At 41.6% G+C, this 22,277-nt stretch overlaps 1 protein-coding gene across 3 annotated transcripts; it reads left to right on the top strand.

Annotated features, from left to right (window-relative positions):
- Positions 1–120: 120 nt before the first annotated feature.
- slc12a6 (solute carrier family 12 member 6) lies at positions 121–21,906 on the top strand. Of its 3 annotated transcripts, XM_029526415.1 has the most exons (27): positions 121–227; positions 2,803–3,538; positions 7,242–7,336; positions 7,731–7,859; positions 8,847–8,993; positions 9,076–9,130; positions 11,505–11,635; positions 11,867–12,108; positions 12,206–12,333; positions 12,415–12,600; positions 12,756–12,920; positions 13,270–13,368; positions 13,767–13,824; positions 13,974–14,148; positions 14,466–14,584; positions 14,687–14,785; positions 14,881–15,000; positions 15,136–15,240; positions 15,559–15,727; positions 15,820–16,015; positions 16,104–16,273; positions 16,365–16,496; positions 16,746–16,853; positions 17,175–17,231; positions 18,792–19,030; positions 19,107–19,240; positions 19,878–21,906. In XM_029526415.1, the coding sequence occupies exons 2-27, from the start codon at positions 3,313–3,315 to the stop codon at positions 19,967–19,969; spliced, it is 3,576 nt and encodes a 1,191-aa protein (XP_029382275.1). In that variant the 5' UTR covers positions 121–227; positions 2,803–3,312; the 3' UTR covers positions 19,970–21,906. The 3 variants fall into 3 exon arrangements, with proteins under 3 accessions (XP_029382275.1, XP_029382277.1, XP_029382276.1); XM_029526417.1 differs by lacking the exons at positions 121–227; positions 17,175–17,231 and having other exon boundaries at positions 3,313–3,604; positions 12,206–12,272; positions 12,471–12,600; positions 19,878–19,969; XM_029526416.1 differs by lacking the exons at positions 121–227; positions 17,175–17,231 and having other exon boundaries at positions 3,313–3,538; positions 19,878–19,969.
- The last annotated feature ends 371 nt before the right edge of the window (positions 21,907–22,277 follow it).

Consider the following 22,277-nt stretch of genomic DNA (forward strand, 5'->3'; position numbering starts at 1 on the left):
TTAGTTCAATTTTTTTTTTTCAGTGTTTAAACGAGACGCTTGAAACAGAAAACTTCATTTCCCATGATTCCTACAGCATGTTTCTCGCTACGCATGCGCTAGCCGTTGGAACAACGGCAAGAGAAAGAGGACCGAAAGGGCTTCCATGTTTTGTTGTCCCGTCGGTTAGACAAAAAAAAAAGGAAAGTGCCGTGAAATCGTGGGAGAGGAGCCAAATCTTCCCAGATGTAAGTGAAAACAGAGGCATGGTTGACCTTTTTCTTCACAGGGAACTTGACAGGTAGGGTTTCTTTTTGCCTGTTTGCCGGATAATTTCCCGCGGCCGTTGGTGAGGAGACATCGGTGGAGTTGACAGTTTTATCAGCGGCGCAGCTAACGTTAGCTTCGGCTAGCTGCTCCGCCGCTGACTGCCTCACCCGAATCAACCTCCTCTCCCCCCCCCCAACCACCCCATCCATCCCACCCCCCTTCTTCAGGTGAGCCGACGGCAGGGATGGCTCTGAGAGATCCGCATGCTGCCCTTCATCCTACGACGGTAGATTCAGACGAAAAACGCAACTTTTTCCGGTAACGGGCTAATTACTCCGCCGGTTTGTCCCAGTGCGTTATAACGCGCCTCCGTTTCACGCCAGCTGCCGCATTTCCATTTTTTTTTATTCTTTTTATTTTCTTACTGTCAGGAAAATGTCATCTGGAAGCTATGGGGGTGTCAAACACATTTTAAATTGCCTCACACTTTTTTTATTGCAGTGGTCTCTGGCTGTGCCGTAATATTCGGGAGGCGTTCACTGACCGGTTCAAGCCAGAATTATTATGGCTAGCTTAATTGGTTTAGAATGGCTAGCAAACGAGCATCGGCAATAACTGCTCTTTAAACAGGTTGGGATTAAGAAGAATATTTTAAATTTAACACATTAAGGTTGCGTTGATTCCCTGCAGGTCCCTGGACCATATCGATTATAGCTGCACTGGCTGCAACCCCGTGAATTAGACGACACTGTCTCCTTATTTTGGATAAACACGTAGCTCAGTTATATTATAGCTAGAATTCATATTTTGGATGTGAGTTCAGGAGCCGTGCTGCCTCATTTAAATAATTTATTCTTCTTCTTCTTATTATTATTATTATTATTATTATTATTATCATCTGCAGGGAGATGCAAGTATTGCTCATTAAACCACAATAATAAAAAAAACAAAAACACTGCTTTGCTCAAATTAAGTATTATTTTCATTTTTGATTTCAATTGATTGATGATTCTGTGGAGTATCAGAAAATAGTGAAATCCACTAATAGTCCCAATGTAATATCCTTAGTATCCTTAGTAAAGTATAACCTGGCTTAGTCTAAAAATGTATCAAATCATCAATTTTAAATTTCTACTGATCAACCTGTTGTTGCAGCTGTTATAGAAGTTATGCTGCATTACCACTAATATCCAGGACTTGAAAAAGATTGTGTTTAAACAGCTCAGAGATATTAGGTGATGTCGCAGGTGATGGTGACTTTTTTATCTTGACAACGCTTGGGTTTTTGATTAATAGAACACCCGATCATTTGTTCTGAATTTGGGTAAAACCATCACTGTGTTTGTTATACAGTTTATAGCATGATATTAATGTGTTTGAACAGGAGAAAAGCATCAATTGAGTGGAAATAAGTCTGAATTACTTAAGAGGAGAGAAACCTCTTGCACCTTGTGCTCCTTTTTCTGCTGTTTTCTCTTTCATTTCAAAGCAATGCCATTGACTTGTATTGGAGAGTAATTGTTTAGAGGTGTCATTGTGTTTGTCTGGATTGATAACCTCTTCTGAGGTTAGGGTTAGGCAGGGAGAGGCCTCAATTCTCCCCGCTCTCTCAAATGTAGCTAGAAGTTTGTGAAAATCAACCCACCCCCCTCTTCAAGCGGAGGTGCTACACAAGCTGAAAGACGCAAAACCTGTTTACCCCACAATGCTCTCTGCTCCCATATCCACCCCTGAATGTGGACACACAAAGTGTGTAAGACAGGTAGCTTAAAATGGGGAAAATGTGCCATGTCTCTGCATGCAGAGTGGGAGAAACTAGCCAGAAGCTACCGGCACAACCGGTTAGAACCACTCTCCTTTTAATAATTAAATTATGAAGCAAACTAAAACAACAATGAGCAATATCTTCCTGTCTTGACACTTTTTTCCCTCTAAGATGGTAAAGTGAACTGCATAGTTGACTTTGCACTGGGAGGCTTGGTTATTGTTTTACAATTAGAAAGCTGTCACATTGTTTAAGGATTAAATCCCAGACGCAGGTTTCCCCACAACAGATTTAACTTTTCTAAAAAAAAAAAAAAGAGGCATGATGCACATGACAGCTGATTAGTCTTTCCTCAAAGTTTATAATACTAGCCACATTTAATTGTGTAGGATTGTATATTTAAGCCATAGGCTGTATATTAAAAGACCTAGATTACAGTCAAAACAGAAGCCACTGCTGAGGAGCTTTAAATCTGAATTTAAAATAATGAGGGGTGATATCACTGCTTGTAATAGATAGAGGATAATATCAAATAGTAAAACTGTTTACAACTGCATGTAAACACACATCAAAAAAGCTACTTGACAACATGTTTTAGGCACACATATCAGAGAATTAGCCCCACTTTTTTCAGATTTTGAATGACATGTATTTTTGATGCTGTGTTCTGTATATAAACTAATGTTTAGTTTTTCTCTTTTCTTTCTATCTCATTTATTTCCCTCCTATCCTCTCCCTTACTGCACCATGCCTTCCCCTGCTCTCCCTGTCACCACTCATGGGTGCAGTAGAAAGAAATAAAGAGCTTTTATCTCCACAGCAGACATATTCTACTCGTCTTAACTTGAGAAAAGATAAAAAAAAGTAAGACGAAGGTCGTCTTCGCCTGTAGGAATCAAGACATAGTGTCGGTAGAAAATCCCATTTCAGTTTGATTTCGAAGATGGAAAAAGACTAAGCTTGACATTACGAGGTGAGACTCCCCCAGCTCTTTGTGGATGTGCACTTATCATCTGTGGTAGCAGAGAGAGGCCTCTGGTTCATTTTCTTTCACATGCCTGGTGGAAGACGACTAGTTTGCTTCAATGGAGAATTGCAGCTGCAAAAGGACAAATTGTAGAAGCTGCTGTTACCACAGCATCACCTGGGAGAAAGCCTAGCCTCGCCCAGTTACACTCGGGTCAGAACAGCCCTGGTAGCTAGTCTGTGGCCTCTCTGCCCCCCCACCCTTCCATACTCCCCAACTCCCACACCACATCCATCAGCCTCGTCATCTTAGGTTTTATAAGTGAGTTGCCATGGCATCAGTGCGCTTCACAGTGACACCCACCAAGGCGGAGGACCTCCCAGGCCTCTCCGACACATCTCCTGACCTCAGCTCACGCTCTGGCGCCCGCGTGCGCTTCGGCTCCAGGGAGAGTGTGAATCGAAGTGAGCCCCTCAGCGAGACATCTGGAGGCCTGACAACCACAGCAGGAGGAGGAGGGGGGACTGAAACGCCGGAGCACAGCAACACGGACCAAGGTGAAGAACACACACACAAAGATGCAGTGTTCCTAATCTTCCTAATAAACCATGTCACACTCTTGTGTATGAGAGAAACCCTGGATGATCTTGATGCAAATCCTCGGCCTAGTCTGCATAACATGTCACTCAACTGGACGTGCTAATATTTGTGCTTTTTCTGCCTGGTAGCATCAGGAAACAAATCCAGTGCAGTAATGCTGGCCCCATATATTTTCCTTCATGTGTGCGTTTTCTGTATTGGTTGCATTTCTGCATCTGTAGGTGTGTTTTGGTGTATCGCTCATACAGGCTGCTGTGGCGTGTCAGCACTTCTGCAGCTTTTCTTTTTGCACATTTCCTATTTGTCTGAATTATTGTCTGCTAAAAATTTGTCAATGTGTGATTTTGTTCACTTTAACTCATTTGGATGTTACAGACATACAGAGTGCCATTCATTAGTTACAGTCTTCTCACCAGAATTCATAGTCATCCACTGTGAAATCAGCTGTGCTGTGTTTAAGAACAGACTGTGACACTGGCTTAATGGGAGTGAGCCATCCAACAAGAAAAATATTCAAGATCCAAAGATTTCAATCATCTTTGTTCAATGGGAAGTTAAAAAAGAGCTTCTAATTTTAGATCCATCCACAGAAGTCTCAAGTTCAACAATGTGCTCTGTGCATAATTTAGTACCCCCCTTTTTTTTCTAAGCAAGAGCTTGACTTCAGGCTGTTCCCTCTGGGGGTCCACAGCAAAATTAACAGTTCAGCGCTACTGTTGCATTGCACGTTGTGAACGGTAAAAGGAAGCAAATGTTTGTCTGTTGCTATCCTAATGTAGGTTTCACTTCCCCCATGGTCATTCAGTCTGCCTAGAGAGGCGATGTGATTCAGCCCTTAACTTTATGCAAGTGGACGGCAGAAACCTTTCCACACGGTTTAACAGTGCAGATGTACACCTGGGAAGTCACATTTAACATGTAAATGTGTGAGATAAGTGGATAGATTTATGAGATAGATGGATACTTTATTTCGCCCCAAGTAGAAATTATGGGTGAATAAATGATGAGATACATTTAAGTGTTGCTGTGACTGTGTAGTGTTCAGTAGTTCAACCGCCAGGAGTGTTTAAGAATAGTTGTGCTCATTCACCGAGTCAACAAGGGGACTATAACTCTGGAGAGATGTAACTGTATTAGCCACACTGATCCACTTAAGTAGTTGCATAGTAGTAAGGATGCCCGACGTGGTTTTAATAAGCTTCCATAAATAGAAATCGAGCTGGTTAATCTGATTCGATCGGATGTTGTGGTGCTGTGGTTGTTTGTGCTGAGAAACAAAGTGGGAGATGGTTGGAGAAAAAACTCTAGAAGCATTCTGCACAGGCCTTTCTGTCTCCTACACAGAAAATATCAGAAATAGCTGAGCAGTGGCTGAAATAGAAAGCCAGCATGTTGACAAGAACAATGCAGCTTTTAGACCGTGTCAGTCAAGAACCTGAAAGGCAATGAGGAGAGTTATTTTCAGATAGGTCAAACACTCTTTGATCCATTATGTACAACACCAATAAAGTTAGGTATTGCATTATCCATACACGACACACACACACACACACACCTGCGGCTCTACAAGCCTTCTGCTCCACTGATTTCTTACACACTTGCATACAAAGGCGTGGTAATCTCAGGTGGAGGTTTCCTTCTGGCAAATGGCAGACGTATGCTTCTCTGTATTTATTTTAGTGTCACTGCTGCAGTTGAACGGCTGAAGTTTTTACTGGATGGTTAATTTTTCTGCGCCACTCACCAGGGATTGTGAACAGCTGGGATTTTAGCCCGACTGAGAACCAGAGATCAATATAAATAATATCAGTGGTAAATTTGATAACTACATAAAAGCCAAAACTAATTTATGATTTTAAAATTTACAGGAATACAAATCTGTAAGTAAAGCCAGACAGGGATGCTCCCTTCAATAACTGGAACTGTCATAACTGAACTGTGTTCACAACAGACACTTTCACTTCCTCTGTGTGGAAGTGGGACTCATGTCTTGCATGGGTTTATGCAGAGTCCACGGTTCAAACTGGGCTGGGGAGACGTTTCTCCTATTTCTAAGTGAAGAGTGTTGAATAGATTTTAGAAAAATCACATTTTTTTTCGTAGATGAGAAAAAGCATGATCCAGCGAAGTTTGCAGTTTTTGTTTGTATAAAGCGACACACCAAAATTTACACCCTCGTCCTATTTTGTTTGACCAACTGCTCAACACACAGAACGCTAAGCCATAGTTAAGGAGCTGGACCTGGAGGATTATAGCATTACAAATACATTTTAAGACCTTATAATTCTTTTTTATTATCACAGCTAGCACAGATGCAGGAACTGGTTTCTAAAATAACAGAGAGCGTTCCGGTGCTGTCAGGTGGAGGTGTCTGTGTTACCAGGTTTGACAGACATAGTCTAAGCATTTAGGAAATGACTGTGACTCCTGACTATCCTGACCAACAGGTTCAGCGACGAACATACCAGACAAATATCCCCCACCTCAGTGTGTGAACTGCATGATCCTGCTATGTGCTGTGATAAGTATCTGTTGTTATCAACACAGTTTTTTTATATTGGTCCTTAATTTATGCTCACATTTCAGCCACTGAATATTAACCAACAAGTGGGTGTTGGCAGCACTCACTCTCACTATCTTGGGCCAAATGAGGGAGTGAGAACAGGATGGGAAGTTACCACCCACCAGCCAAATGTTGGCCTTTTTTCTTTCTTTTTTTTTAACTTTTTCTCATCATATAAGGAGCTTATGCTCTGGTCCAGAAATGTAGTCAGCTGATAAGGTAGTAAAAAATTGCAGATGCACTCTGGGTGTGACCCAGTGACTATGTCATCTGCCTGATGATAAAGTATCATGGTTACAGTGTAAAACAGCAGCTCCAGACATTTTTGGCCTCCGACCATTTAAAGTGAATCAGACTCTGCTGTACTTGTGTACAGAAGCTGTGATTTTTTTATTTTATTTTATTTTTTTTAAGAATAGATGCACAAAATTTAGTGGAAGTGATTTCTTCTTCAGTCATCTGGTGGGCTGACATATTTCTCTCATGTTTGGTTTCACTGGCATGGCAACAGTGGTGTGAAAGCCAGGAAGCAGTTTCTAAATAATGAGAAATCAATTTGAATTGTGTCCTGTATATCAACACATGATTAACCCAAAAAACAACTCAGAAAAATAACCGGCAACACAATAATGCTTTTTTTTTTTAAATACAAAATACTCAAAATACAGATGGTAGCCTGTCAAACCTAATTTTGTTTAAATATTTTAAACACCGCCCCATTATTTCTTTTTTGTTTTCCTTTGTGAAGGAGTAATGAGTAAAATGAGTCAAGTGCTCTCATTTACAAGTGTGCTTGTATCGAGTGTGTCGCTGCGTACGGCTGCTAGCCGCTGTTTGCGTGACTGGCGCAGCAGGGAGGGAAGTGATGTTGCTGACTCAGGTGCTGCTGGTGCAGTGGTCTGTGCTGACTGAGGTGGAACTGAATTGGTGACATAGTGGCTGTTGCACTAAAGCTGGGTTAAATGTAAATGTAACTTGACCCCAAAAAGCCATAATTTCAGGTATGAAAATAGCCACCACCTTGTGCAGACACATTTCCTGCTGTGTGACCCTTTTTGTTTGATCCTCTCTCTTATCATCTCTTTATTTTTGTCTAGGTGATGGCAATTCCAAAATCTCCAGTGTGTACATCAACAACAGTCACGGGATGGATGATGATGACTTCTATGACAGGAACTTGGCATTGTTTGAGGTTTGAAACACAATATCAATAGAAGCTTTATCCCTTGGAAGCACATATTGATCATATGATAAATATATTGCACTCTGGAGTTTGTATTAAAAGTAGAAAACATGTTTTCTTGTGATAGCCTATGCTGCCTTCCTTAACCTGCAGATTTTTCTTTTTTTTTTATTAATTAATTAATTAATTAATTAATTTTTTATTTTGTGGTTAAAAAAAACAATCCCTTCTTCACCCCCTATTTGTTACCCTGTTCTTCTTCCCCTCCTGTATTCTGCATGCCCCCTTTCCTTTATCCCCTGACTATCTTATATTTATCCCACCTCCTTTTTTAACTTTTTTCCACCATGTTTGTCTCTTTACTGCACTTCACCTCCCCCTCTCCTCCATCTTCACCCCACAGGAGGAGATGGACACTCGGCCGAAGGTGTCTTCTCTGCTCAATCGCTTGGCCAACTACACCAACCTGACACAGGGGGCCAAGGAGCACGAGGAGGCTGAGAGCATTGGTGAAAAGAAGAAGACCGGCAAGGTATGCCAGACCTACCAATCCATCATGAGAAATTAAAACGGCACTGTAAGGGCTGGGTAAGCATTAAAGCACATAAACAGAAGCGGACTGAAATAAACAGTCTGGACTCCCAGTTGTTATCTGTTTAGATGTACTGCAGGACTTTGATGCCGAGACGTCAGCCATACATCGTATATGATCCCAAATGTACTTTGTCTTCGTGCTCAATGTTCTTATGCCAGTAATCACCAAGGTGATAATTAAGGCCACAGTTGTGGTGTAACAGGTACACAGTTTAAATGATCATGATCACTGTCAGAGTCTGTCTGAAATGGCATGTAGGCATAAAAAGGAGCAAGGTGGATCATGATCTGAAATTAAAATAAAAAATTGAAGATTTATCTTCTGCTCATTGAGCCACAGCCAAATCTACAGCTGTTGGCCTTTAACTCTACAAGTGAAAGTGCAGTCGGATGTGACCCCGATCTGCACTGTGTTCCCTGCTGATAATGAGCCGGCTGGCCTAGATAAGACACTCTGTTGTGGCGGTGCAAAGTAATTTACTATTTCCACCCCGTTTGTACTTTTGCAAGAGTGGGGGCTGCCAAGGGGTACGTTGATGAAACTTCAGCATTAATCTTAAAAGTTTGTTTCAGCAAACAGTAAATTACCAGCCAACATAGCTTCAGTTTGTAGACTTACAATAATGAATAATTAGCTCTGTTAGTGAAAGTAGCTTAATATAGGGCTAATTAGAAATAGTATGCTGAAAAACATTTATAAACTGTTAAAATAAAGCAGATCGGTAGAGGTAATGATGTCATGAACATTTAGGAATCCCTTCTGTATTTACCTGCTGAGTTTATTTGGCGAACTTGAGGATGATAAAGTAAAAGAGAAGAAAGCCTAAATGGAGACTCTTTTATGTTCTATGGGTAGACTCTGTTGCTGACAGTAAGTTGCACCTGATTTTTTTTTTGCTCCCTTTTCATTCTCTGTGCCTTCCAGTCGCCGCAGATGGGCACGTTTATGGGCGTTTACCTGCCTTGCCTCCAGAACATCTTTGGTGTCATCTTGTTCCTGCGATTGACCTGGGTGGTGGGGACTGCTGGGGTGCTGCAGGCCCTCTGCATCGTCTTCATATGCTGTTGTTGTGTGAGTATTTTTGTTAGCAGACAGACCGACAGGGTCAGACAGGTAATGAAAACTTTTTTAATGTGTTTGTGTCCTTCCTCAGACAATGCTAACGGCAATATCGATGAGTGCAATAGCCACTAACGGAGTCGTACCAGGTATGCCTTCATCTCTGCTGTGCCTCCTTCTATATTTTGAGATTTTGTATAAAATAGACTAATATTCAAAATGATAAATAATTCTTTTGAATTGAATAAATGATGGCTGAGGTAAAAAATCCTCTCACAGTGCTGCAGTTCATATCTATGTCACACTTTCATGTCATTTGTATTTGTCTACTTATCTTTTTCTTTATTGGAAATTAGAAACTGTTGTTTGGCAGTGACACAGCAATAAAAAAAAAAACAACCAGTGAAGACATGAAAATGTGGCTCTAGTATGTGACAAGTCATCTGCTCTCTTGATTCTCAGAGCTAAAAGACATTCTCCACAATAATTATCATTTCCATAGTGGCAAATTTTGAGTTAACCAAGCTGAAGGAGCTCGGTGGTTTTGTTCCTTTTGAGTTTTCCAGGCTGTTCACCTCCAGTCTTCCTGCTCACCTTCCAGCACCGGCAATGTTGGCAAAGTGCATATGTTTCTTCTAATGAGTGTTATTTCTGTTTGTCCTGTCTCTCCCTCTGTCTACCTCTCCCTCTCTGTCTGTACACACATAAAAACCTCAGTATATTTATCCGCCATTAACTTTACCTTTCACTGAAACGCCTCAAGCCGAATATCCCAAATGTCAAAGTAGTGTGATATTTCCACTAGCATGTGACATTTCAATAATTGAATGTAGAGTGAAAACTCTCTGTTAGGTAACATAGAGAATCAATGTCTAACATGTCTTGTTTGGCATCAGACATTTCATGTCATGCTCTTATTCTCACCTGAACAGCTTCAAGCTCTCATGCTCTTTCACCATCTCGTTTCAGATGGTAGTTAATACTGTACATAAGTAATTTATCAGGAGTAATTTTGAGTAAACAAAAGTGTTTGGCTTCCCAAATACAGCTCAGCCCCTAAAAATATCGTACATCTGCAGGTTGATGCACGACTCCTTCTACTGCTGTCTCAAACTGAAGTGCTTTGTTGTTATTGTTATTGTTATTATATTTTGTGTCCACTTGTTGGCTGCAGGAAAAACTGCAGAGACAGTTTTTATACTGTTAGTTTACTTTATCCAATATTTTGTTGTGTTCCAGGTACGCCAAAGCAGCACATTAATAATCAATGCCCAGTTTAATTAGCTCTAAATATAAAAACACTTTTCATCAGAGGGTTGGATTTTGGAAACCAAACACTGAGTTCTGCTCTGACAGTCAGTAGTAAATTTTGTTGCTTTCCTTATAGTTTGACTCCCTCATATGATCTGTTTATAACTGGTTCAAATTGAATCAGCAAATGATTCTTGCTGTTTATTTGAGCTCACTTGGACTAATACAAATGCAGATTAAAATTAACTGCAACAAATAGTTTAACCATACTGTTTTACTGATGTGATGAAAAGAACTATTACTAGATATCTTTGCTGGAGAAACAGTGATTCAATCTGGTTAAGTTGGCCACATTAAGAATAAGGACACATCTAGTGCCATAAAAATGGCTAAATTAAAAGAGAGAGGGTCACATGGATGATATTGATGCTGTTTGAAGAAGCTGTTCTGTTGTACACAACTGCTACCTGAACCTCTGTGTCAGCTGTGACGGGTCGATCAGGTGCAATCTGCTAAAAACAAGCTGCCCCCTTCCCACCAAAAAATTGGCTAATAATATCAGGCTGAATGGATAAAGTGAAACAAATTGAATATTCAGTTTATGAGAGATTTATAGTTTTTCGGCTCTTGTGCTGTAAACAGGGAGAGTAAAGAAAGTAAACTCTAAGCATAAGCCAGAAAGTTGTGAAATGTTGAATATTGTCTAAAAATACAAACGCTCACAACAGAAGTTTACCAAGAAACTGATATCTTATTTTCCAACACTTGGTGCTTGGTCAGAATTAAGGGGGTTTGATGACGAGGCCTTCATGCAGTTAGGGGCTTACTTCAGATACAGTGAGCTCAACCTGCATCTCTACTGCAAGTGAGGGGAAAAAACAGTTTTGAAGAGTCATTTGCAGAAACTATTTGACCAAAGATCTGCTCTGTCTTTCTCTCCAGTGTGTCATGTAGAACATTATGCTTATTTCTACAAGCATAGGATGACTTCTCATCAGCTGTCCTCTTCTCTCTCCCCCACGTTCTAACATCATAATTTTACTAATCATCCATCCCCTCTGTCTTTCTCTCTCCCTCTGTCTGTTATGTCCCATCTCCTCTTTACAAACTATCTTTATTTTTCATCAATTCTCACTTTACTTCCATCTGTTCTCTTCTCCATTTCCACTTCTTCCAAACCTGATACAACCTGCCCCACTCTCTCTCTCTCTCTCTCTCTCTCTCTCTCTCTCTCTCTCTCTCTCTCTCTCTCCCCCTCTCCTCCCCCTCCAGCGGGAGGGTCTTACTTCATGATCAGTCGCTCTCTGGGTCCAGAGTTTGGGGGGGCAGTGGGCCTGTGTTTCTACTTGGGCACCACCTTCGCAGGAGCCATGTACATCCTGGGAGCCATCGAGATCCTTCTGGTGGGTTTTGGGCTTAACTCTTCCTCATCATCATTATTTCCACAGATATCTTGGAAATGAGTTATTAAGATAGTAAAAAACTGACCTGAAATTATTATTATTGCTAACAATACATAATACCAGAATCCTGAAAACCTAAGAAATGTGTGTATTACAGCTTTGTTGGGATGGTGAATTAATGAGGTGTTGTCCTTACGATGTTGTGTTGTTGTTAAATCCCTGCTCATTCAGATGTACATAGCACCCAAGGCAGCCATTTTTGAGTCAAAACACCCTGATGGTGAAGGGGCAGCCATGTTGAACAACATGCGCGTCTACGGCTCCATTTGTCTACTCCTGATGTCCTTGCTGGTCTTTGTGGGTGTGAAGTACGTCAACAAACTTGCCTCCATTTTCCTGGCCTGCGTCATCGTTTCCATCATTTCCATCTATATCGGTGCACTGGTTTCTGCCTTCAAGCCACCGAATTTTCCGTAAGTATTTTATTTTTATGGATATGGAACAATGGAAGAATAACCAAAGCATTAACACTTCACGTTCTTCACTTACTGATGAGACTTTTGTCTGTAGTGTGTGCATGCTGGGAAACCGAACCATCAATGGTCATGAAATTTATGACAGCCAGTGTGCAAAGACCGTCCTGGTGCTGATCAAAGAGAACGAAGAGAGAAATAATACCAACTTCACAATTACTAATGGTGGGTATCAGAGAGTGATTAGTGACGCCAGAATGCTGTGTTTACATGTCTTCACGTTTTCTGCTTTAACCATCCAAATAGAAACCATCACCGTTGGCCCAACCTTTGACCCCACCCACACCCCACTTCTGTCGGAGAGGACCACCTCTCTTTGGAAGCAGTTCTGCCAGGGCCCAGAACTCAACTCCTCCTGTGATGAATACTTCATGACCAACAATTTTTCAGAGATTGAAGGGATCCCCGGTTTGGCCAGTGGGATTATTTCAGGTAGTGTACAAACAAAAACAAATGTATGCATGTTTCATCTGAATCTGTTTGTTTGTCATCGGTATTTAAAGAGGCTGTCTGTGTGGGCCTATAAGCACGACTCAGGATTCAGCTTATAATTATATCTACATACATCTCGAATCTTGTCCTCACAGAAAACGTGTGGAGCTCTTACCTCAGCAAAGGAGATGTGGTGGAGAAAGGCTCCCTCAGCTCCTCTCATTTTTCCCATCCGGCATCCACGCACCAGCCTTATGTGTTTGCTGACATCACCACCTCCTTCACACTGCTGGTGGGCATCTTCTTCCCCTCGGTCACAGGTACACACTTGGATCTCCCTCCTCCACAAACACTTGCTGCAGCTGTGTTGAAGGTCAGCTCGTATGACTCAATTACCTTCATCACTAGTCACTGATGGCAGTAAGAACCCAGGTGTGATATTAAGTGTTGTTCGATGTAATACAGTTTGAACAACATTGTCATCCATATGTGTCAGAACAGAACCTCTTAGCACTCAAGATCCATTTTAAAAAAGCACAACAGTCAACCTAACAGTCAGGATTTTGAGCCTTTATCAATATGTTTATGAAGCATAATAATACCAAATTTTAGTTGCAGTAATTCTTGTATTATAATCCAACGTTGTTTTGCTGTTCTGCTTTTCCCCAGGAATCATGGCTGGTTCAAACCGCTCGGGGGATCTGAAAGACGCCCAGCGCTCAATCCCCATCGGAACCATCCTCGCCATTTTAACCACCTCCATTGTCTGTATCTTTTAATAATGTGTTTTGATTCAATATCTAACAGGCACTCTAAGTAAAATCAACATTGAGTGCATTTCACACATACTTTTCTCAAGTGCATTAGACTCGCTCTGCAGTTCACACAGTATCCTGAGGCTGATGAGCTGAAGTTACCGTTATCTGTTAATATTTCAGCATCATTAGGTTCTTTTTGGTCGGCTTTTCATTTATGACTTTCTCTATCTGCACTGTAATTATCCATTTCAGCTTTCATGAATTTTACTATTTCATTTTATGACTGCCACTTTATCTGACCTGATTTCATTGTTCGTGGTGCTATTATATCTAAAAAGCATTTAGGATGTGTTTGATTGAATGTGACTGCTGGTTGAATTTTTTTTTTCCTGAGTGTCGTCTGTTCAGACCTGAGCAATGTTATTTTGTTTGGAGCCTGCATCGACGGGGTGGTCCTCAGAGACAAGTCAGTATATCTGCTCTTGTATCTATCATGTTTGTGTGTGTTACGTCACTTGGTTGTTTGTGCTCTGTTATAAAAAAAAACAGTAGTTTGAAATGTGTTCATCTGTTGCTGTTGAAACTCAAGCTATTCTGTATATTTTCCTCCTGCAGATTTGGTGACTCGGTAAATGGAAATCTCGTGGTAGGGACTCTGGCTTGGCCGACTCCTTGGGTCATTGTGATTGGTTCTTTCTTCTCAACGTGTGGCGCAGGCCTCCAATCGCTGACCGGCGCCCCCCGACTCCTGCAGGCCATTGCAAAGGACAACATCATCCCCTTTCTTCGGGTTTGAACTGCAAATTATCATTTTAATTACAGGAACACAAAATTCACATAGATTTTACGAGTAAACAAAAGTATGAACACACCAAGACATCTGCTTTTAACCTCACAGTTAACCTCATGTCACGGTTCAGAGGAGCCGTGGCCCAAAGCTTTCTCGCTGTGCTAAAGTTTAAAGGGCTCTTTGCACTGCCACGGCTTTCCAGTTTCCACAGGGCTCTCATGTGAACTCAGCATGTTAACCTGTGTCACAAATACCTGTGATTGACATTTTGTTTGTGTTCATGTGTTCACTCTTTTTCTTCCGGGTCTTTCTGTCAGGTGTTCGGCCACGGGAAGGCCAACGGGGAGCCCACTTGGGCCCTGCTGCTGACGGCCCTGATTGCTGAGCTGGGGATTCTTATCGCTTCTCTGGACCTGGTGGCTCCCATCCTTACGATGTGAGATAGAGCTCTGTGTGTGTGTGTGTGTGTGTGTGTGTGTGTGTGTGTCTCAGTCCTAATCATCTTATTATTATGTGTAAATTCTCTCTCTCCATCAAGGTTCTTCCTGATGTGTTATCTCTTTGTAAACCTGGCCTGCGCCCTCCAGACCCTCCTGAGGACGCCCAACTGGAGGCCACGCTTTTCCTACTACCATTGGTATACACCACACACGCACACACACACACACACACACACACACACATATTTTAAACACACACTGATCCGTGCCTCTCGTGCTCATCTGTGTCCAGGACCTTGTCATTTTTGGGGATGACTATCTGCCTGGCGCTCATGTTCATATCCTCTTGGTACTACGCAATCGTTGCCATGGTGATCGCAGGCATGATCTACAAATACATTGAGTATCACGGGTATGTTGCACGGGTGTGTACAGAAGTGTGTGTTTTTGGGTGGTATGTTTTCTTCCAGCATGAATCCCCAACTTATATGTTGTGTGTATGTGTATATCCTCACTTGTATTCCATGTGTCTGTGTGTGTGTCTCAGAGCAGAGAAGGAGTGGGGGGATGGGATCCGCGGTCTATCGCTTAGTGCTGCCCGTTATGCCCTCCTGAGGTTAGAGGAGGGACCACCGCACACCAAAAACTGGAGGCAAGTTATTTTAATTTGGTCCAAGTTGTGTCCTGTGTAAACACAAGCAGACAGTAGATGCTTTATGTTAGTTGGATGTTCTGAAACTCTGAATGATGATCAGGTCAAAGCGAGAAGAGAGTAGAGCAGCTGTGTTGTGCTTTTATTTACTGCTGGTGAAAATACCAAACTGGTGGCGGATGCTGATTTCTTTTGTTTCTATGATGGAGAATCAGCCATACACACTTTTAATTCTGAAATATTCTTGAATATGTTCACCACAGAGTCCTCCTACAAATGTTTGGGACCTGTTTCTAACAAAGCTATGCTCTCCTTCAGGCCCCAGCTGTTAGTGTTACTAAAACTGGATGAAGACGCCCACGTCAAGTCTCCTCGGCTGCTGACGTTTGCCAGCCAGCTGAAGGCGGGAAAGGGCCTGACCATCGTCGGCACTGTTGTCTCTGGCAACTTCCTCCATAGCTACGGAGAGGCTCTGGCTGCTGAACAGGTGGGGGATTATCTTTACAAGGTCACAGTGGCCACTGACTTTCACCATTCATTGAACTTCACAGTCTTACAGCTGCATCTCTCCCTTTTCAGACTCTAAAGCACCTGATGGATAAGGAGCGTGTGAAGGGCTTCTGTCAGTGCATTGTGGCTCAGAAGCCCCGTGAAGGCATCAGCCACATGATCCAGTCCAGCGGCCTCGGAGGAATGAAACCCAACACTGTGGTGATGGGCTGGCCTCATGCCTGGAGGCAGAGTGAAGACCCACAGGCCTGGAAAACGTTCATCAGTGAGTGAAGAGGATGGAAAACAATTCCCAACTATCAAATCTGTCATCAGAGTTATCAGGCTAACAGCGCCCCCTCTCTTCCTTCCAGACACAGTGCGGGTGACCACAGCAGCCCACCTTGCCCTGCTGGTGCCCAAAAACATTTCTCTGTTCCCCAGCAACAGTGAACCCTGCACAGAGGGCTACATTGATGTCTGGTGGATTGTCCACGATGGTGGGATGCTGATGCTGCTGCCCTTCCTGCTCCGACAGCACAAGGTGGTTTTCTACAGCTACACAAATGCCCTTCCTACATTGAAAATATTGTCGCACCTCTAATTTCTTTCTCTGGCTTTTCTCTCTCACTCAGGTGTGGCGTAAATGTGGAATGCGAATCTTTACAGTGGCTCAGATGGAAGACAATTCTATCCAGATGAAGAAGGACCTGGCAACCTTCCTGTATCACCTACGTATCGAGGCTGAGGTGGAAGTAGTGGAGATGGTACGCTATATAAACAAACAAACAAGCACAAGGCTCTAAAGCGTTGTGATATTATGATGATATCACTTCAACACCTTAAAAGAATTTGTCACCTCATTTACTGCTGTTAACACCAAGTGAAAGAGTTAAACCTTTTTTATGGCTGTAGTTTCACCAGATTGCAATTTCCTGCATTATCATTTATACACAAGTTCAGAATGATACATTGAAAATATTTGTTGATCTGTACACAACTGTTTGTCCTCTCAGCATGACAGTGACATCAGTGCTTACACTTACGAAAGGACCCTGATGATGGAGCAGAGGTCTCAGATGCTCAGACAGATGCGGCTGTCTAAATCAGACCGTGAGAGAGAGGTAAGGCTATCAGTGAGAAGAATGGTACAGATTTCATTCACAAAGGTTGTACATTTTTCATATGACAGTGAGGACATGTCCATAAAACGTCTCCATCAGTCGCTTCAACAACCTCCCAATTCCCTTTATTTTGTAACTCTACTGCTCATGTGATCTAAAGTCCATCTGGATGACTGGAAGTTTGGTTTTGTTGGGTTGGAAGTAGTGGAATTGTTTGGGTTCAGGACATTATCACAACATGAACATGGGTTGTATTGCAAGATTAGCTAAAACACTTTTTAAATCTGATTTGTCTGTAAATGTCGTGCATCATTTTGTCAGGGAAACCCTGGTAGCAGCAGCGGTAGGCCAGAGGCAGGTGGAGCTACAAGGTCTCAGGTGAGGTCAGTGATTATGGCCAGCTGTAAGTTCATCAATTTTTAATTGAATATAAACTGCACTGGAGTTTGTCTGGGCAGATAGGAAATACAGTCGCTTACAGAGGGTTGCACATTTCCAGTCATTTTTTTCATGTATTGATTTCAAAAGTGTTATTGTATTAACATTGAAAAAATAATATCCAAAATGTTGGGAAACAGGGCAAATTATACATACAAACAATATTGCAGAGGATCAAAAATATTGTGTGTCTAAGAAATATGTGTTTAGCAAAGAAAAGGTTTCAAAATGGTCCCAAAAAAAAGTTTGAGCCTAATCGATATCAGTTTGTGTTACACAGCTTTAAAAAGTCTGAAGAGTCTAAAGCTGTAAAATAACCTGAATCTAAAACATCAATCTTGTCGAGGATGGACTGGAGTCTGTGGCTGTCTCTGAATGAGTACACTGAGAAATGGAGTTCTCGAAAGGTCATTGAATTGGTTTTCAGATCATTACTTTTCTGCAGTTTGCACATGAAAAACAAAGGAGTTTATCTGAGACAAAGAAGAGCAGAACAAAAGATTAGGTTTTTTTGGGGTGCTACATTTTCAGTGAGGTGTTACAGAGATGGAAAACGGTAGGAATCAGAAGCATCTCATTTTTAACTTTCCTATTAAAGTTCCTGTTGTCTCCTTCTGGTCTCCTCAGCGGGTACGTTGGAGTTTTGATGATGTAAGTTTACTGGTCACAGTAGTTATAGACGTACTGTAGAGGTCATTCTGGACACAACCTCCGATCAGCAGCACCTCTGCACTTCATACTGAATCCTTCAGAAAAGGGCATTAGCAGTGAATATGAATTTATGTGTCTCCTCAACATAGTTTGTTCACTGAAGAGATTTTTTTAATGAATCTACCTGAAATCGAGCCTTTAACTTATTTGTTTATTAAAATTAAAATCAGGTGATAAAAACTTACGATTATAAAACCACAAACATCTACATCAGAAGTCCAGCAATAGTTGAGCTGTTAGATTCCAGTGTGGAGGAGGAGATACCTCTTAATGTTGTTTATCTTGAAGGATTCAGTTAGAAGTGTTTCATATAATAACTTGCTTTATAGTGACCTGGATCAAAAGTGCTTTTTGTAATCAGAAATGTCAGAGCAGTGAGTGTCTGCCCCTTCTCCTTTCATCACCCCTTTTCTCTGCGGCTCCTACATTCATTTCTCATTTTAAAAAATCTCAGCTGCTGTTTGACTCAGGTCTGCCTTTTCAGAAACTTCAGCACTAACGCTGTTGTATCCGAGTAGTTATCCACCGGCACCTCCTCTAGAATAGACTGGCCTTTTGTTTTGTAGGTTAGGTGACTCTGTGTTGTCTGTAGGTGTATCTTTCCCCCAGGTACAGGAATACTGGAGTCACGTCAAACAGCTGCAAAGGAAACAGAGACAGACAGGTACAAAGAGAGGGAGAGGAGTCAGGATGGGAAGGGAAAGCAGAGGGAGGCATCGAATAAGGTGAAGAAAAAGGTTGACAGGTTGACGAGATGAGAGACGACGTGTTTGCTTTCTTCCAAACCAGGCTCAGCTGGTGAAGGATCGCAACTCCATGTTGCGCCTGACGAGCATCGGGTCAGATGATGACGACGACACGGACGGCGGGGAGCGAGACAGGGCAGTGAGCGGCGGCGGCGGCGGCAGCTCCGAACACCACCGTCGTGTTCAGATGACCTGGACAAAAGAGAAGACGTCGCAGTACAGAGCCACACACTCAGGCTGCTCCACGCCCGAGGGCTTCAGAGACATGCTCAGCATCAGGCCGTGAGTTGACCAGCAGGCATTATGAGGCATAGTGGCTAAATAAACTGCCTCCTTAATGTTCCCTTTCACCCCTCAGGGACCACTCCAACGTCCGGCGGATGCACACAGCCGTCAAACTCAATGAGGTCATCGTCAACAAATCCCACGATGCCCGAGTTGTCCTGCTCAACATGCCAGGACCCCCCAGGAACCAAGAGGGAGACGAGAACTGTATCCTTATCAGCGGTGGCTTCTTTTAGTCAGAGTTCATAAACTGTTTCATCTTTAATAATGGGAGTTTTATCATAGGACTTCAGATGGTTTCTGAAGAACTGTGAATTAGTGCTGATTTCTTTCTTTATCCAGCTCATGACGGCTGTTATTAGCAGATTATATCCGCTCCAGCTAATTTAACTAAGATTAGATCTGTGACTTTGAAAACCGCAGGTCTGGATGACTACTTTTAAAATCTCACAAAAGGGGTCATGAATTTATATTTGTCTCATTCATTATATCACTCCTAGTACTTAATAACAAAAATGTGGATAAATCAGAACCCTGATCGGCTGCTTGATTAGCAGACTGTGACAAGGAAGAGAGAGGTTGAATTAAAAAAAGATTTATTGGCCAGTATCACTTTGAATTTTAGGTCTTACCACACAAAGAGCAGGACTTTAATCTCTGACAGCATCTAGAAGTATTTAGAAAGGGTGATTTGTGGCTTATGTGTATAATTATTCCACATAACTCATGTCATGCCAAAAGCAGTTGTTAGTGCTGGTGGCCCAGTTTAAAATAGAAACACCAGAAAACATTTTCTGGATGATGTGGGTGAGTGTATGATATGATTCCTTGACTCTTTGACCAGACATGGAGTTCCTGGAAGTTCTAACAGAAGGGCTGGAACGTGTGCTGTTGGTCAGAGGTGGAGGAAGTGAAGTCATCACCATCTACTCCTGAACGGACAAATGGAGGAAGCCGGTGTCAAGGAAGCAGCCGATCGCGCAGAATTGAGTGAAGGCAGATGGAGGGGCCGTGAGCTCCAGGGGTGTAGGCCTGAAAAGAGAGATTCTTATTGGCTGCACTGTCAGTCTTCATGCCCAACACCCCACTCAGCCCTTTTCCTTTCATATATACACTTTTCTGTTATGACTAGGGTTTTCATTCTACTTTCGTCGGGCTACAGAAACGCAAACACAATTCCACGAATGAGCAAAAAGATAAAAATCAAAAACAAAATAATCAAGCACGTATGTTTGTGTGTGTGAAAGTCATCCATCTGAAGGCGGTTGGGGACCAGCAGGGTGTTCAGAGTCAGCGGACCACTGAGCACCTAGAAAACAGAGCGCGAGAGGCTGTGAAATGTCCCAGAACGGAGCAGTCTTCGCACTGACGAGACTCAGGGTTGCTTTTTGTACAGAATGTATTTTGGAAGCAGATGTGAGTGTAGCCTGAATGTCTGAATTGAGTGTTTTAGTTTTTATTTTCTCCTGGAGTCATCTCAAAGTTAATTCCAGGGTTGTGTCGAAGCTCCTAACTCTGCATCAGATAAATCTGTAGTTTCAAACCAGCCTGGAACTGCATATAAGGAACATGAGTGTGACACGGTTAAGGAGAAAGTAAGAAATGGCTGTCAGTTGCATATCACTCCTGGCCTCTTTTCACATCCACCATATCCAGCCACCTTTGCACAAACCCCGAAATTTGTTTTATTCCCATTTAAGTTCAAAGTGCAGCCACACTGAGTTGTTTGGTGTGTTTTTTTTTTTTTTTTAATAGTTCTTTTTCTGTGTTTGTCTGAACTTGCTGCAATTTCTCAACATCTGTCCCGTATGGAAAACCATTTTTGCCAGGAAAAAAAGAAAGTTTAAAAGTTAGTCATGATAAGCACAAAGCTGCTCATGGCGAGTGAAAATTTTAACTACAAGAAAAAAAATTCCCAATTTTGACTTTGTAACACAGAAATCTGGCCCACGTTTATTTATTTATTGTGAAAAAAACATTTAAATTATAATGTACTAATGAAATTGAGAGAAAAATTCTTACTTTAGGTTTTACATAATTTAAGTCATGAAGTGAAAATTATTAAAACGATTTTATTTGATCATTATGATTTTTGTTTTATCATCGAGTGTCCCTTTTTATCCTTTTTGCCTTTCTTAGCACGAGGTGGTATACATACATTATACATACCTACAAACTGACACATATCTTCACATGTAGAACACCAGCAGTCTGTGCAGCTCAAACCTGTTGTTGGCTGTTAGATGGGAATAGTCCAGACACTTAAAACAACATTTAGAGATTTAGTTAACAAGTTCAAAGGAAAACTAATCAGATGAAACAAACATAAAGGAAGTTATCACAGCTCTTCTCTGTGTCATGCCATAAACTGGCCCCCGTGTTGGACTGCGTGTGAGCAGTTGGTGTGTTAGTTTAGACACCAGAGTGTGTTTCAGGGAACGAGGTCAATCTTTGTGAAGGGTAGAATTTGGAAAATATTGTTGACACACTGGACCATCGTGTAGACGACCACTGCACTGCATGCTGTCTAAATGTCACTGTCACTCAGAGGTGTGTGTGTGTGTGTGTGTGTCAGAGCTAAATAGTGTTTTCCACTCCTGTAAAGAGAATATTTGCCATGCTGAGTACATCTGAAATACACCTAATGACATCCTGCTTTGTGTTTGTGTGTGAAGAATGTGAGTGTGTGTGTGCGAGAGAGAGCTTGTTGCTAAAGTAAGGAGCTGTGACTAGAGGTGCTTGATTTCACTCTAATGGTTTGTTATTGTTGTTTTTTTTTTTTTTTTTTTTACAGTGTTATCGTGCAGGGATTCTTTAATCGTTCATTGTTATTTCCTCAACGTTGTTTTTTTTTTGCTTGTACATAAAGAAAAAAAAGATCCTGAGTTTTATCTTTTTTTAATTACATTAATATAAAAGGAATCATTAAAAAAATTTGCTTGAAAAAATATGGGAATAAATAAAACAATTTTGAAAGAAAAGATCCCAAGAATATCAGATTTTGTTGGCTTTTTGAATCCCTTCGGATTTGTATGATTTGAAAACTTAACAACTCAGCTGAGTTCATACAAAGTTACAAAACTAATGCATACACTAGATGGATGTTTTTTTCTTATCACATTTTTTATTATGATGATTTTTTTTTCACCATTCAGATTCTCATGTCATGTATTCTAAGTCTTAAACTGGCGTAGAAGATTGTAATACTTTTTTATATTTTGAATCCACCAGCTGGTTTTTCCTT

This window comes from Echeneis naucrates, chromosome 18 (genome assembly GCF_900963305.1).
Source record: "Echeneis naucrates chromosome 18, fEcheNa1.1, whole genome shotgun sequence".
Lineage (NCBI taxonomy): Eukaryota > Metazoa > Chordata > Actinopteri > Carangiformes > Echeneidae > Echeneis > Echeneis naucrates.

Coding starts and splice junctions, on each gene's coding strand:
- slc12a6 (XM_029526415.1), top strand. CDS start 3,313: ATGGCATCAGTGCGCTTCACAGTGACACCCACCAAGGCGGAGGACCTC. Junction 12,601..12,755: donor GGCCAGTGGGATTATTTCAG/GTAGTGTACAAA, acceptor TTGTCCTCACAG/AAAACGTGTGGAGCTCTTAC. Junction 19,031..19,106: donor GACATGCTCAGCATCAGGCC/GTGAGTTGACCA, acceptor TTCACCCCTCAG/GGACCACTCCAACGTCCGGC.